This window comes from Salminus brasiliensis, chromosome 1, assembly GCF_030463535.1.
Source record: "Salminus brasiliensis chromosome 1, fSalBra1.hap2, whole genome shotgun sequence".
In the NCBI taxonomy this organism is placed as follows: domain Eukaryota; kingdom Metazoa; phylum Chordata; class Actinopteri; order Characiformes; family Bryconidae; genus Salminus; species Salminus brasiliensis.
The window spans coordinates 28066086-28083040 of NC_132878.1; the positions used below are offsets into that span (position 1 = coordinate 28066086).

At 40.0% G+C, this 16955-nt stretch overlaps 1 protein-coding gene across 1 annotated transcript in view; it reads right to left on the reverse strand.

Annotated features, from left to right (window-relative positions):
• Positions 1–16955, reverse strand: part of rxfp2l (relaxin family peptide receptor 2, like) — an 81173-nt gene that overhangs the window by 56886 nt on the left and 7332 nt on the right. Inside the window, exons 2-3 of the mRNA XM_072694429.1 lie at positions 11102–11230; positions 7902–7973 (exon numbers count right to left, since the gene is read on the reverse strand). Of these exons, the coding sequence (XP_072550530.1) occupies positions 7902–7973; positions 11102–11230 (201 nt within the window). The remainder of the gene's footprint in view (positions 1–7901; positions 7974–11101; positions 11231–16955) is intronic.

Genomic DNA, 16955 nt, shown 5'->3' on the forward strand with positions numbered 1-16955 from the left:
CTGTATATAACAGTAGAATAAGGATGCAATACTTTATTTATCTATTTTGTAAAATGGCTGGACAATAAAGTTAAATAAAGATTAAAAATACCTTAAATAAACTTTTCAATGGTACAAACTTTGCTCCTTGCTAGCTAGCCAGTGCTAGCTAATATTACTCAAGCTACAGAACTACAGAGCTTCTTAGCTAATTTTAGTAACTTAATGAAACAGACCTATTTAACAACATATGCACAAAACAATACTGGACACTACAAATATCAGGAGATCAGTATAATCACAGCTATCTCCTTGCTTGAAGTTCATGTGAACTGATGTTAGTGAAGCTGTGCAGTCCTAATACGTTGCTCGCAAATGAGTTGGCTTGTGCCAACTCCTTTACGTCAGCGATGGAAGTTGGCTCTTGTCTGAGAGGCAATTTTCTTTTTCTTATTTCTTTTGTTAATTAATACGATACACACTGCTTAGCACCCCATGCACTACGTGAATATTGTGCTAATGTGCAAGAGAAGAACACAGAGCACTAGAGTAGTGTGCAGTCTGGCTCACCCCATCGCATCAGGCTCAGAAAAAAACACACTTTGTCACTCAAAATGAGTGCAAGCAGAAACATCATCAGTACGACCTTAACGGATAGTAACCAGAACTGTAAAAGGATGATGCCACATGCTTCCATAGCTTGACAGAAAATGATATTATGCTGATAAATTACAGTTATCTACTGTTATTGGTTAACTGACCACATTACTGTTAATTTACTTGTGAAGTATGATTAATTAACAGTATTACACAATTTTTATAAAATACAGTACAACACTGTTACTGTTTCAAATCCAGAGTAAATTTACAGCAATTAATTACAGCCTGGCCTCTCAAAACCTATTTATGCATGTGAGGAGCAAAGGCAAGGCCATCTTGCCTGTTCCCACAAAAGAGCTTCTATACCATAAACTGCTAAAAAAAAGTTCATGCTGGCTATGACTTGTAGGTTGTGTATTCTCAAGGGGAACATACCCAACATTAGACAGGTCGTTTTATTGTTATGGCTTATTAGTGTATATGAAGCAGAGTGAGGCTCAGGCTGCAGCTTTGCCTTACTCCTCCAGAGCGTTCCAATTTTCACAGCATATACTTCCCTCCCCACCCACACACCATTTCCAATAAGTTTATAAAATGACCTGTTATGCCTAATTAAGTCAAACATCCACAAAGCATGTAGAGATTCTGCTTTTTTTCTATTTGGGGTTATATATTTATCAGCAAGTAAGTGGAGAGCGAAAATGAGGTCTGATGTTCAGTGATTTGGTAGGAAGCCAGTCTGAGTTTTACCGGGGATGTTATGTTCTGCTTAATTATTCTTGTTTTATTCTTGTTTGTTATTCATGAGCTCAGGATGCTGCAAAACACCTTACCCAGGTTGCTGCTGACACAGATTCCACTGCAATAGTTTGGGTCAAATTTATCATTGGATTTAAAAAATAGGGGTTATGAGACTTCCATTGCAGACTCTTGGGAAGTGACCTACATTGAAATTAAAACTGAATAGTTTTAGAATAGCTATTTTGAATTGATGGTCTGTGTTTTTTTTACCATAGCATTTAATACATCATCTGTGCCAGGCTTTTCTGGGTTGCAGGCCAGTTTTTCTTCTAATGTGTCTTCCATAATTCAGGAAGTCCAGTGGGTCTTGGTCATTTCTACATGTTGTTTCAAAGCTTCTTAGTTTTCTTGATCATTTTTGTTGTTGTACATTTATCAGTGGATTACCCATATCAGCCTCATTTTTCAAAATATTATGGTTCCTCTCTGCATCTCCATATAGAACTGTTAAATCATATTGGTGTGTTTCACTTCCTGGTGATTTCCAGATTTCCAAGAATGAATGTCATGTGTTTAGACCGTTTTGTTTCCCTGTGTTTCTTCCTTGTGTTTTTTTCCATGTTTTTCCAGGCCTGATCAAGCTACTTCTTTGATTGAGACTTCTTGTGTTACTTTTTACTAATGGTCAAAACTGGGTTTTCTAAAAAGCATCTTAGCAAAAAGGGCAAGCATCACTCTAAACACTCTACCAGATCTTAACAGTAAGATTACTTTTGGGAAACGGGGCCCAGATGTGATCTTTGCGTTGCATTATTAAAATATTATTTAAATTTTCCATAGCCACTCTGCACGGTGAGCTCACACTGAGAGCACACAGAGCTCACTGGGTCTGTGCACTGTTAGCATTGCCTCCAATTTTTCTCTTTAATTGTTGTCAGGTAAGCTGCTAGTGTGTAATCTCGATTTAGGGCCTGCTGCTGGTTTAGAAGACTCCTTTCAGTATTCAGCTCTTGCCATTACTTGCTTTAGAAGAAGAGGCATGTAATTTTGGTATCCCCTATGGAGAGATCAGGTATGTCTCAGCCAGTTCAATATTATACACACCAATTAGCCATAACATTAAAACCACTGAGTATCTGTTTACAATAGCAGGTGTCAAGGGGTGGGATCTACATATCAGGCAGTAAGTTCTTAAACAGTCAGTTCTTGAGGGTGATGTGTTAGATAATGGGCAGGTGTAAGAATCTGAGTGACACATCAACTCCCTCTGCATTTTGAAGATAGGTGTCCGACAGAAAGGAGCGAAGGTGTGTCTGAAGTAGTTGGTAGATATTTTTTTTGTGCTGACCTGTTTGACTGGGTCTTTGTCACTGATCTTTTCACAATCCAATCAGATGTACTGTAATGTGGCTGTGGTCAGAGAGGGGCTCCATGGGACATTTAACAGCATTTGACTGGTGCTCTTACATTTGAATCATGTTAGACGGGTAGGTGAATATAGCATAAGGAGTCTTATCCAAGGACTCTTGGCAAGGGAATCAAACCTCAGTCCTCCACGAGGTAGGTGGTGTTACCCACTACACTACACCAACCATGCTTTCACATTAGCAGGTGACAAAACTCTTGTAAGTGTATTCAAGGTCGGTTGTGTGTCCAGCTGAATGCGCAAAGATGCATCATATAAAATGGGAAAAGAAGAAACAGCAGTTATAAGCCTCTCCTCAGTGTTTAGCATCACACTTCATATAGGAGGATAGGAACAAAATGCTGGTAGGAACAAAATGTTCAGAGAGCAGAAGCTGGGGACCTAGGACCTCCGTGTCTAAGAATTCGTTGGAGCCAATCGTTTAGAATGTTGCTTTAGCACTTCATATTTCTTTCCAATAAAGTTGAGAAAATCTCTATGCTTGCTGCCATGTTGCTTCCCACTTGTTGCTACAAATCATGTACATAGGAAATGACTGGTCGCTCTGTCACCTGCTAGTGTGAATGCACGATTAGTAGCTTGACTGTGAAGACTGTGAAGGAAAGTTTAGCATACTGTGGCCAAGAGCCGAGCTGTATATGAACTTACTAAAGGATTTTACTAAAGGAATCCCCTCTTAGACATCCGTTTACAATACACAGACCCAGCTTTCCACAGAGCTGCAGTAGGTCCTGCCAGATTCACAGACTTGTCACAGTTTTCTCTTGGGGAGTAAGTGGGAAAATGACCTGTTATAAAATGATGACCTTGTGTGCTGACAAAGTCTGGTTGGTCTCCTGTTCTAGAGTATAGGTCCCCCAAGGCCATGGCATGGCCTTGTGTTTGGGAATCTGTCTAGATGTCATCATTGAAATAAGCGAAATCTGCAAGGGGGATATCATCTGGCAGTTGTTCTTTACATTGTATGATCAATAAAAATGTTTGAAAATTACTTGAAATAAACTATTTTTACAATGATATGTTGGTTATGATTTAAACCACATGAGCATTCCCCCAGAGTGTCTACCCTGAGCAACTCTGTTTGACATGATGGAAGGGACCACTTTTTCCCTGTAGCCTTCAGGACTACCAGTGAGTAGTCCTGAAGGATCTCCTTCACACCATGTCTTCTGTCTTAATTTACTTTACTTTACTTAGGGACTTTTTTAAACTAAACATGAAACAGTTTAAATTCCATAATTCCAAATAGAAATGCAAAATAGCATCATTCTGCTATATATAGATTTCTATTGTTCCCTTCTTCATCAGGTTTAATTGACTATACACCCATAACATTTTTTAACACCTTCCAAATATTGTCTAGGTCCCCCTTGTGCTGCCACAACAGATCTGACTTTTTGAGGGCTGTACATCTGAAGGTGTCCTGTGGTATCTGGCATCAAGACATCAGATCCTTTAAGTCCTGTAAGTTGTAAGGTGAGGCCAGCATAAGCATCAGTGAGGCTGGTTCACTGGTTGTTCTTTCATTCATAGGTACTGACCACTGCACAACAGAAAAAAACGACAAGATCTGCCTGATGTTTTGAAGATGTTCTGACCCAGTAGTCTAGCCATCACAGTTTGGTTCTTGGTCAAAGTGGCTCAGATACTTACATTTTTTTAATGGCTGATCGGTGTGTATCTGTCATTCACTGCCTGTATGATAGTGTATCTTGGGCAAAAACTGTGCAAAAACCTTGTCTCATCAGAGGTGTGCAGACGTGATTGACCCTCTGCAGTATGCCTTTGAGCTCTGACACATTAGTGTGTTTATCTGTAGTGGGTGTAGGTGCTGATCTTGATAAGGGGCCGGGGTTCTCATGGTGTCTTTTCAGCCTGCCTGGTGGATAACGAGGAATGTGGTGTTCAGGAAATAGATGGAGGGCTCGAGGAGATGCTCTGTCTGCAGATCCTGGGGTGTGTTGTGGCTGTGGATTTTTGGAGTATGTCCAGTGTAATGTCCTTTAAGGTTTTGGCAAAAACAAGAACTTCTACTTTAAATAGGTAAAAATGTATCTAGACTGGGATGATGAGCGAGGTGGGTGTTTGGTGGGCGGAGAGCACACTCCCTGGAGATACTGGCATTGATTTTCTGAATCATGTAAGGTTTGAAATCTTTTCGAGGCAGCAGGGTGGAGATGATGAGGTTTGAATTAGAGGTATTGCTGGCCTTGTCCATCACTGCTCTGAGGGATGCAGCCACTTCCTCTGAGGTTGTTTGTTTCAGTGTGAATTCTGGTATGGGCTAGTTTTCTTTCTCCTGCTTGGTTGTTTGTATGGCTGCCGCCTTAGGACCATCTCCTGAAGCAGCACTAACTCTGCCTCCAGACATGTGAAGTGCTCCTTTATCAGGGTAATGGTGGCATAGAGTGAAGTGTGCTGTGTCCTTCTGCCTCCCCCTACTGCAGAATGTTTTCAGGCATTTTCTGTCTCAACGATTTCTTTAGAACTGTTAAATGACTCATGAAATTCACCCAGGTTTCCCTGTACCATGACCATTTCAATTTTATTTTAAGATGGTGACTGTAGTCCTAACTGTCTCCTTGTCAATAGCATCTTTTATTGTCACTTTCCACCCATTACAGATCCACTTTTTTCCTCAGAAGAGTAGTGAGAAATCTGAGCTTTATGACATGAGCCTATAATAAAAGCTGAGATTGCAAACCTCACCAGACTTCCCATGCTGTCAGACTAGCAAGTGACAAAGCAACAGGCAACCACTCATTTCCTATGGCAGCATGCGATTTGTAGCTGCAATTTGGTGACAATGTCAGGGCGACGAGCGACAAATTGAGTTAAACTTTTCAGATCTTTATGCAAATTAAATAGGATAGCGCGATGCTGCACTCTAAAATGATTGGATCCGAGAAAACCTTCTGACCAATCATAGATTCGGCTTATCCGAAGTCCCCAGCCTCTACACCTTTAACTTTTCCTTGTATACAGCCTTGAGTTTTGGGGTCCAACTTTGCTAAGGAACCAGTCTGAAACTAGATGGTAAAATCCCCCATGCTGCTGATTTGCTTGCAGGTGGATTCACACGTGGCAAGAACAAGGATGTTCCCAGTGTAAATATACAGTCATGGGAAAAAATTAGGATAACATTAATTAAAGATTAGGGTTAGGTGTAGGTTACATTCAACAGACAGTCTTTTAAATTCTTACAGTTTCATTTAATAGATAGTCAGATGAACGTAATTTAAAATTGGACCATCCAAGTAATATCCTATTTTATTGGGTGAAAATGCTAACTCATTTCTAGCAGCAAGCTACCAAGATACCTTCGCAACATCAGGGTGTATTGTTGCCTTTGTGATTTGGTTACAGAGATATTTATCACCAAATTGGCATCAATTCAGCTAGCCACCTCCAGTTTCAGACACTGCTGAAGTAAGTGGTATCACCATGGTGAGATCTAAAGAGCTCTCTGAGGCCTTCAGAAAAAGGGGTTCAAATGGATGAACCCCTTCTGGCAAGGGGTTAAAAAGGATCTCAGAACCCATTCCACAGTCCACAAAATAATTTACAAGTGCAAAAATTTACCAATATGGCCAGGTCAGGCCTTTTTTGCAAGTTCAGTCCAAGAGCAGACCACAAAATGTGTAAAGAAGCCCCCAACATTCCTAAAATATCAACACAGGACCTACAGGTAGCACCAGGGCAAGACTCATCCAAAGTGCATCATTTTAGATCTGTCCAACATGCATCGAACCTCAACCAGAAAATCAAACCTGTGCAGTCTCTTCCTGATAGTAGATGCTTTACTTTGACATCAACTGTGGCAAGAGCTACCTGTAGATCCTGTAATTACATTTTAGATTGTTGGAACCTTCTTTATGCATCTTGTGGTCTGCTCTTGGGCTGAACTTGCTAGGATGTCCTGACCTGGTCATGTAGGCAGTTGTTGCACTTGAATTATTTAGCAGACGGTGGAGAGTCTGATTTCTAATTGTTCTGAGATCTTTTTAAATCTCACAATCGACAACCTTCTTTCTGAAGGCTATAGAGAGCTCTTTGGATCTTACCATGGTGATACCACTCACTTCAACAATAAAAAGCAAATAAGACTAAACTTAGGTTAGTCTTTAAGGTTTAAATAAAGTGACCTTCTCTATGTTTTTATGAGATTATATTCTCATCTCAAAATAGAAAGCAATTTAAAAATCTGGGACCTGAAAAATAACGCTATCTGTTCCTATCTCTCCATCTCAGTCTCTCTATCCCTTACTCTTTCTTTCCCCTTTGTCTCTCTTTCTCTCTTTTTCCATGTCATTTACTCTCTTTTCTTCCTTCATATCTTCCCCCCTCTCTCTTTGTTCTCTTTTCCATTCTTTTTCTTACTTTTTACCTCTCTTTCTTTTCCCATTCTTTCTCTCTCACTGTCTTCCCCCCCCCCACTCTCTCTCTCACTCTCAGAAGTCTTCAGTCCATTTAACTGAAGCTAAAGGAAATCTTTCCCTGACTCCAGTCATTGTGTGTGTGAGTGTGCTGATTAAAGCACTCTCCTCTCTGCAGTAAACAGCTTTTTCTGTCCATTTCAGACACAAGATTGGAGTTCAGATGTTGGTCAGTGGAGTGTGTCCAATATATTCAGAGAACGATGGTGGAGTGACCTTTCTCTTACTCTCTAATAGGGCTTTTTCTTCAGCTCCTAAACAGCTGTTCTACAGTTCGCATGTGTTATTAATATATTATTAATATTTTACTAAGGTTAATTGCATACAAAAACTCACCAAAATTGCCATAACAGGAATTGTGTAGATGCACTTTTTTGCTTTGCATACAAATGTAACACACTTACACATGTGTGTGTTATAAACTCTCATTTGGATTGACCCGAGTGTAAAAGATGTGAATTACAGTGTCCTCTTCGGTTCTACACTAGAAAAACAATAATTTCTCTTTCATACACAAACACACACAAGAGCAACACAGATAGAGACAGAAAGACAGAACGAGAGAGTGTCAGAGAGAGCAAGACAGGGACAGCAAGATAAAGAGAGAGACAGAGAGAGTGAATACAGGGGAAGAAAAAAAGACACAGAGAGAGCAAGAGAGCAATACAGAAAAAGAGACAGAGAGGGAGAGAGAGAGAGGGAGAGAGAGAGAGACTCACTGCATTCTTCTGGTTCCTGAACTCTGGTCTTCATGAAGGCATCAAACAGATGTGGCCACCCACTGTTATCCACTAAATACACAAACACACACACACACACAATTTTAATTGCAATTTAAATAGCTGTATTGGCATGAACTACAAATAACGTTTTACACACACACAATATATGTACATATACTTCATACTTTCGTTGCCGGTGGTTTAGACATTAATGGCTGTATATTGAGTTATTTTGAGGGAGGAATAAATGTATACTGTTATATAAGCTGCACACAGACTACTTTTCATTGTATCAAAGTGTCCTTTTGTCAGTGTTGTCCCATGAAAAGATATACTTAAATATCTGCAGAAATGTGAGGGGGGGGTATCACTTTTGTGATACACTATATATATATACACACAGTGGTGTGAAAGTGTTGGCCCCCTTCCTTGGCCCCCTTCCTTATTTTTTGTTTTATATCTTAATGTTTATCAGATAAAAAAAAGAAAAATAGTACACAAAGATAATAACAGTGAAAACGAAATGCAGTTTCTAAATGAAGGTTTTTATTATTGGGGTGAAAAAATCCAACCCCCCGTTAAAACATAACTGTGGTTTATCACATCTTTGGGAAGCTGACTTTAATTTCTCTAGCCACACCCAGGCCTGCATTTGCCACACCTTTTCTCAATCAAGAAATCAAAAAAAAAAAAAACCCAGTCAAGGTCAGTGTTCATGCCTCCACCATAAGAAAGAGACTGGGCAAAAATGACCTGCATGGCAGAGTTCCAAGACAGAACATTTTTTGGAAAAGACTTTTGGAAAAATACTCTATGGACTGACGAGACCAAAGTTGAACTTTTTGAATGTCCCATTACATCTGGCGTAAAAGTAACACAGCAATTCAGAAAAGGAACATCATACCAACAGTAATAAATATATGATGGTGGTTCCTGAAAAAATTCCTGAAGGGAATGTCCGGCCATCTGTTCGAGACCGTAAGCTAAAGCGCACTTGGGTTCTGCAGCAGGGCAATGATCCAAAACACACCAGAAAGTCCACCTCTGAAGTCCACCTCTGGCTTAAGAAAAACAAAATAAAGATTTTGGAGAGGCCTAGTCAAAGTGCTGACCTGAATCCGATTGAGATGCTGTGGCATGGTCTTAAAGAGGCAGTGCATGCTCGAAAACCCTCCAATGTGGCCGAATTACAACAACAAACTTCCAACACAGCACTGTAAAAGACTTATCACCAGTTATCGCAAATGCTTGATTGCAGTTGTTGCTGCCAAGGGTGGCCAAACCAGTTATTAGGTTTAGGGGGCAATCACTTCTTCACACAGGGTCATGTAGGTTTGGATGAAAGAGCTGCAAATACCTGCGGGGTGTGCAACAGAAATTCTAGCCTGAGAAGAGGTACAGTGCAGATACACCAGCAAATACAGCTACTTCCTTCAATCACGTCTTTATCAGTCATTAACATCTGCGTTTTTTACATATCCACGAGCCGTTCACTGCACTGTGCCACCTCTTTTCAGTCTATGAATCCCGTTTCTGTGAATTTATGGATAATGGTTTACAAATATTGACAAACAACAAAACTAAATGAATAAACACTGCAGAAATATTACATTCAGGAAGATCAGTAGTGATAATGTTGCTGTTAGATGTCTTAAAGAGATTCCTAAATATCAGTTCTGAGATGATGTAGAGCTAAGACATATTTGGAGATATTGGTATCAGCTTCTTCTCAGAGATAGCACAGAGAGTCTGACAGAGAAGGGGACTGTTTTTTTACATTTTGTTTAAAGAACGTTTCTCTTGACTGGTATTTTGGACAATGTAGGAGAGTATGTGTTTTGTACTCTATCTGCATTACACCGCAGTGTGAGCAGCTCCTCTCCTCTTTGGGCTTTTAGGTTTTGTGGTCTCTTTCTCTCTCCACCTCCAGGTTGTGTTCATGTATTCTACATTTTGTAAGTTTTTTTCTTTCCTGCATGTGTTTAGATAGTGTGTCAGTTTGGTGGTGTGATTTAGGCATCTGCAACCCTTTTCATTTGTGTACATTTCATTGTATCTGAGGGTGAGAGGTTTGCCAATTACTTTGATGTTGTTTGTGGATGAGCAGGCAGAGGGTGTGAGGTTCTGAGGAAAAGTGATTGGCCAGAAGGACTTTATATATTATATTTTACTGATCTTTTTGGAATATTGTGTGCAATGTACACACACACAGCTGCAGTTCAGTTCAACCGTTGGTATTCCACATTTATCTTTCTCTTTACTTGCATATTTACTATAGTTGTTTTTGCTGTACTTTCAGCTAGGACTAAATCATGGATGGTGCACAATACAGGACAACCAATCAAAACTGAGCTCATTTACACAGATCAGTCTTAAAGGCACTGTAACAGAAACAGTGTAACACTGTAATAGAAATATTTATAAGTTAATAATTCACTCAAATGTAGATGACATAGCAAAAAGGGTTCCATATAGTAATTAAAAGTTCTTAGGGTTTTCTGACTTACAAAAGCATTAGAGCTGTTTGTGGTTTCATTAAAGAGATTCTTTAATAAACATATACAAGGCAGTATCACATCCTAGAGAAGAATCCTGATATTCATGACTCTCTGGCTCTTTATGGTGATATATGTATATATGACTGCATGGAAGCACCTTCTTGCTAAAGAACCCTTGAAGAACCCATCTATCAGATGACTTTATATTGAAGTCAAGTCCATACCCTACATTTAAACCATAAATGTAGGGTAAGGGCTTTTAGTTAACATAAAGTCATCTGATAGATATACACACTATGTGGACAAAAGTTTTGGAACACCAGCTCATTCAATATTTCTTCTAAAATCAGGGGTATTAAAAAGACTAACTGTCTCTACTGTCCAGAAAAGACTTTCTACTAGATTTTGGAGCATTGCTGTGGGATTTGACTGCATTCAGCAACAAAGTGTTAGAGAGATCATGAAGTTGGATGATCACCAACCCACCTCATCCTCAACTCCCCAACTCATCCCAGAGGTATTAGATAAAGCACCATCATTCCACAGTTCCACTGCCCTACAGCTACATTTTTGGCCTTTATACCTTTGGTCCTATTCTATTGGCAGTACTTCTCTGCCAGTTCTAGAATGATAAACATTTAAAAAACTCTTAGTCAACTCTTTGACAATATATCAATATATGTGTGTACGTGTTCTCACCACAGTTCTCCTCGTCCGCTCCGTTGGGGCAGTCCTGCTGGCCGTTGCAGTGTTTGAGCTGCGGCAAACACACTGACAGATTCCCACAGGGGAACTGACCGAGAGGACACACATCTACTTCCGTAGGGTCTACACAAACACACACACACATTATGAATTACACACATAAACAGTATTCATTATTAGGTTGTAATATTGACCACTTCCCAGTGCAGACCCCTGAGTGTCCCCGTTTCTTCAAGTTAGTCTTTTTTCCTCTATTAATAATGGGATCCTCACTGATGTTGCTGCTAACAAAGCTCAACATCCATAGATATTTATTCAGTCAGTGTCAGGAACTCAGTGTCAGTGTCACACTCACTCAGAAAACAACAGTGCATCCAACAAGAATAAAGGTCTTCCTTTCCTTCTTTAATACAGCAACAATGACATGGTAGCTCACAGAAAGCACTGATTAAATCTACACACTGATCTATTTTACTGTGTGTACTGCAAATTCCCACAGTACACTACCAGTACAGTTCCATTAGGAACGACAGGTGGGCCTGTAGAGAGAGGTTTAACATCAATATTATCAAACACAGATATGTAAACAAACAAACACTGGTTTCTGTGGAAGCATGTTTGTCATCTCCAGGGTGCCAGGGTGGGTTCTGGAGGTCAGAGTTCATGATGCCGGTAGGTCACATGACTGATGGAAGTTGTTTGTGGTATTCTGCAGCCCTGCCACCACTCACGTGACCTCCCGGCCTCACGACTGCATCCCGTTTGTGGTCACTTCCTGCAAGGCATTCCTCTTCACAAAGCATTGTGTCCTTTGTGATGTCACTTCATCCCAGCCTTCCCTGCTTTTGTGATCTCACCTCCTTGACTGAAGTCTCTGTTTCTGTATGAGGTCACAAGGGGGCACCGCTGACAATGAGTTAATCTATGGCAGAATTCAATTAACAAACCTACATAAAGCACAACTTGATGTAGTAGGCCAAGAAATATTGTGGTTTAGAAACTACTTCATAAATTAGGGCAATTAAGTAATAAAAAATGGCAGTGGAGAGGAAATGGAAAGATAGATGCTGAGAAATGAAACAGAGGCAAACATTTAATACAGACTTTTAACTCCACTTTAACAGATACAACCTCCCACACAACAGCCATGAACTGAGATTCCAACAGAGATGGAATTAATGGTAAAACGCAGAGCCATCAAGTAGATCAGCTTACAGAAAAGTGCCTAGACCAGGAGGGGCAATCTGAGAGGTAGGATTTAGGAATTACTATGGCCCAGGGGTCACAAGTTCGAATCCCAAGGCATGCAGCTTTGCAATCAGCAGCCGGAGTCCGAGGAAGCACAATTAGCTATACTCTCTCAGTGGATGGAGGGTGATGATTCTCCCTCCCCTGTGTCAGAGCTATTACTGGAAGTGTTAGCTTTGATTGCTCATTGACCGTGTACTCTACAGAGCTCTTTGCACTCATCCAGAAGAAGAAGCTCCACCAAGACACATAATTTTGAGAGTACACTATTGCAGTGTTTTCGAAGATATTTAGCTTGAATAAAAATAAAAGTCCAAAAATGTGAACTTTTAAGATCAATACAGATCTTCAGAGACCTTTCAACTGCAGTAGTGAAGCAACAAGAAGCTTTTACCCCTAAATCCATTATTTGGGACAAGCCTGGAGTGCGGTTTGGACCTTTCTACCTGGCAAAGCTTTAGGTGACATTCAAGGGCAAAGTCGCTATGCACTGACCCACAGGAAGCCCTCCAGTATGCTGAGCACCACTTCAGAGGTGGAGCAGTAAATTAGGGTCTCATGTGGGTTAATGTTTTGAGCCCTATTTGGATGGATTAGTTTCACATGGAAAGGTTGGGGTAATGTAATTATTATCAGAGTTTCACAGTGATTTTAGTCCCGTCCATATGCGCCATGTCAGTCATTTTTTCATACAGTACACTCCGATCTCAGTAAAGATTTCAGTGCCTTTTACTTAGGTTATATTAATTCTGTGTGAATCAACACGTAGGTAAATATTCCGTCATATCCTGTGAGCTATTCGCAGCTTTCTCAAGCATGGAGGTGGAGGTACGTAAGATGAGTGGTCGCACCTATCTCAGTCATTTCTGCTGAGATTTCTAATGAATTTACTGTCCAAATAGGCCTTTACTTAGCATCACCCTTACTACATTTTATTGTTAGTGACCATTTTTACTTTAGATAAACATGGACTGTGCATTCTAAGATAACCTATTGCTCTACTACAGGCTGCTGCAGGGTGTTCAACCATAAATAGCTCTGTACAGTTGTACCCAGCCAATATTTCTGCAGGCTATATTTATTTTCATTTTGTTAGCCATTGTATGATTAGGTACTTATGCTGTAGCCTATTCAGCCTGTCAGCTAGACTTAAAGGAGTTGTTCCTTTCAGGGTGGGTAGGTAATTGGCTGCTGCGTGGTTCAGCTGAACCCGTGTCTATTTGAGCATTGGAAAGATGTCAAAAAAGCAAAGCTAATGTAGAATTAGAGCTTCAGTTTGCTTCCAGGAAAATTATGAGGATCAATAATCTAGAAAAAAGAGGGAAAATGCTCCCACACTTAAAAGGTCTGTCAGCACACATGATATTTTTACAAGAAACACTTAAAAAAGGATTCCTGTCTTACACTCAGTTCTAAATAGACTGGCCACATATTCTACTCCTTATCAAAACCAGATGGCAGATCTGCTTTGGTAATTGGGGAAATACACTCTATGAGGTCACTTCAAGTCCTATGTAAAGTCACTTCCTGTAAGGTGACGTCCTTTTTGAGGTCGCTTCTTGCAACATCATGCCTTTTGTAGTCACTTTCTAGAAGGTATCACAACTTTTATGAGGTCATTTCCAGCAAGCCATTGTGGCTCAAACCCTATAATATCTAAATCAGAGTCAAAGATTTTAATTCCTGAACTCACTGGCCACTTTATTAGATACCCTAACCCTATAAGACCATCAGGATCATAATGCTATTCCTCAGACTATCTCTTCTCTCTATAACTCTGTTCTCAGTCTCTCTCTAGCTCTCTCCCTCTGCTTTGGGCTGTTGTAGATTCTGTCATAATCTGACATAAAACTCCAGGGAAGACACTGATACGCACACACACACACACACACACACACACACACACACACACACACACACACACAGAGAGAGAACGAGAGAGAGAGAGAGAGAGAGAGAGAGAGAGAGAGAGAGAGAGAGAGAGAGAGAGAGAGAGAGAAGCGAGAGAGAGGAAAATGTAAAGAAAAAATGGTTTTGTCCTTCCATCTGCAAGTGCTTTTCTCAAACCAGCATACACACAACCCATGATCCAACTGAATTTAAAAGTGGCAGCGAAACTAGCGAAAATACAAAGTAGACCAATCACAGTTGCTATGATGCGTAGTTACATTTTTGAGGAGGTGTGCGTCAGGCTACGGCGTAGACAGTAGTGTTTGGCGCTATCCACTTTTTTCATACCTTCATACTGTGTCAAAGTATTACAGTATGTGTTACTGTATATCTCTGTGTTAAAGATATACAGTATTTCTAGGGACGGGGGATCAGAAGCTGTAGGTTGCGCAAGTAGCGCAAAAAGTTCTGACAACAACTGCAAATGTTAAACTGCTCTAAATCAGAAGAGAGAAGCTGGTTAGCATTAGTTTTGTTAACAGCATAACAGTATGTTCACCACACAACAAATTCAAGTCTCCTTGACAGAAAGCACATTTGTAAACATTTAAAGTTGAAATGAAAGTTTTTTCCTCCATGGTTTTGCAAGTGTTACAGTTTTGCTAGCTCAGCTACAGCTCCACCGAGCATCAGACAGCCCAGTGCAGCTGCTGTTGACTAACTGCTGACTTCTGTCTGAGAGTGAAGTCGAGCGACTGGTGTTGGAGGTAACAGAAAGGCCAAATTGAAACTGGCTCTACTGTGTTTGGACTATGGTTGCCAGCTAGCTACATACTTTCAGATAGGTTCAAATCACACATGTTTAGAGGAAAAGGCAGCATAGAGAGTGCAGAGTTGAGAGAATGGTCTTCAGTCACATTTGCTGGATTCACCTTTTCAAATGAACTACAGGGGGCTTGTTTCCAGAGCGTGACATCACCATGAGACATGTTGTAATTTTAAAATACTGTCCTCATTTTGAGATACTGTCAGCATTTCTAAATAGCATGGTATATGATGGTATACCCTAGGAGCAGCCATTTACAGCACCACAACTTGAAGAGACACACAGTGCCAAAGGGAGTGCTGGAAGCCCAGAGAAGAGTGAGTGTGTCATCACTGCAGCTCTGGACAGATAGAAGCAGGGCAGCACTTTTTTTGTCTCCTCGTGTTCCAGATACACGTCAGACCAGAGTTTCTACACTCAATAAAATCATCCATCCCATCACAGAAAATAATAAAAGATGAAGATCTGCAATGTTTATCATTCCAGAAATTCCAGGATGTGTTCAATTATCTGCAAAATATGTACACAGCTGAGAGTCCCACACTACATTAAACCAGTGTAAATATATGAATAATATTACTAGATGTATTATATGTAAATGTATGTATTATTCCTGTATTTTCTCATAAATGTTCTCATTATTAATATTATTCATTCTATTATTTGCGTTGGCACCAGTTGTTATTTACAATTCATACCAAAAAAGCTACACACACATACACACACCCACACACACACACACACACATACAAACAAGGAGAGTATTCCAACCCCATCCTCCAGTAGGTAAAAGTACCTTTCCAAGAAAAACAACTAAACAATTTGAGTAGTAGAACAAAAGTAGCAGCTTAAAAATCGAATCAGGTACTGCATATTGTCTAGAACTTCTGTGGAACTTCGATCCACATATGTATTCCAGCAACTTAACTGCAGAACACCACATGGTTACTGCTTCTCTCTGGCTGAATGACAGCTGGAACTAAATGTTATACTGCACAGTCAAATAAAGGTATTGGATAAGTCCATATCCTACATCCTACAAGTGTAATGTTTATAGTCTTTGACAGGTGCATAACCTAACCCTAGCCAGATTGATCACAGGTCTACCCATTTAAATGGGGAAAGAAGATTTTAAAGTTTAATTTAAGAAAATGAAGGACTATTCTCTCACTGCTTGGCAACTGTTGTCTGCCACTACCAAAAAGACTTTAGTAATGTATCAGCATCCCAGTGTTTGAATCTGATGTTCCAGCTGTGGTCGACTACTTAATTACAACTATTAATTAGAAGTGTTTTTTTATAAAAAAAAAAAATTCTTCCTCTCTGTATTTCTTTAAATAAAGACCTGTAAAGTCCCCATTCTGAAACCAGAAGACAGTTTAATTAGAATTTGATACTAACAGCTCTGCTTCCCAAAAAAGCTTTAAAAAGAGACTCATCAAAATGTAAGAGTCAGTCAGCGATTTCTGTAAGCTACCATGTTTGTACTGCTATCCAAAAGATGGACAAGGTTTTTGTTCTTGTCGGATGAGTTGTGTTTTCTTCTCAGTGAGCGCGAGCTCATTCAGAGTGCAGAGAATCAATAAACATGAGTGATGTGTGAATGTGAGTTTCTGGCACCAATAGAATAAACACTTATGAATGTTGAGCTTTGTCAGGTCACCTTCGTTACAGATCAAGTAAAGACAGTGGCATCTGTGAGGATCCTAAAATAGGAGTAAACAACAGAAAATAAACAACAAAAACACAGGACATTTGTGGTGACTGCAAAAAGAAGTTATTGGCCACTGTGTATTAGCCTAGGATATGAGCCGGTTTAGGTTTTAAGGTTGATTTAGTCTTGGCTGGGTTTATATATAGACTGTTGTTGATTTAGATCCTGCC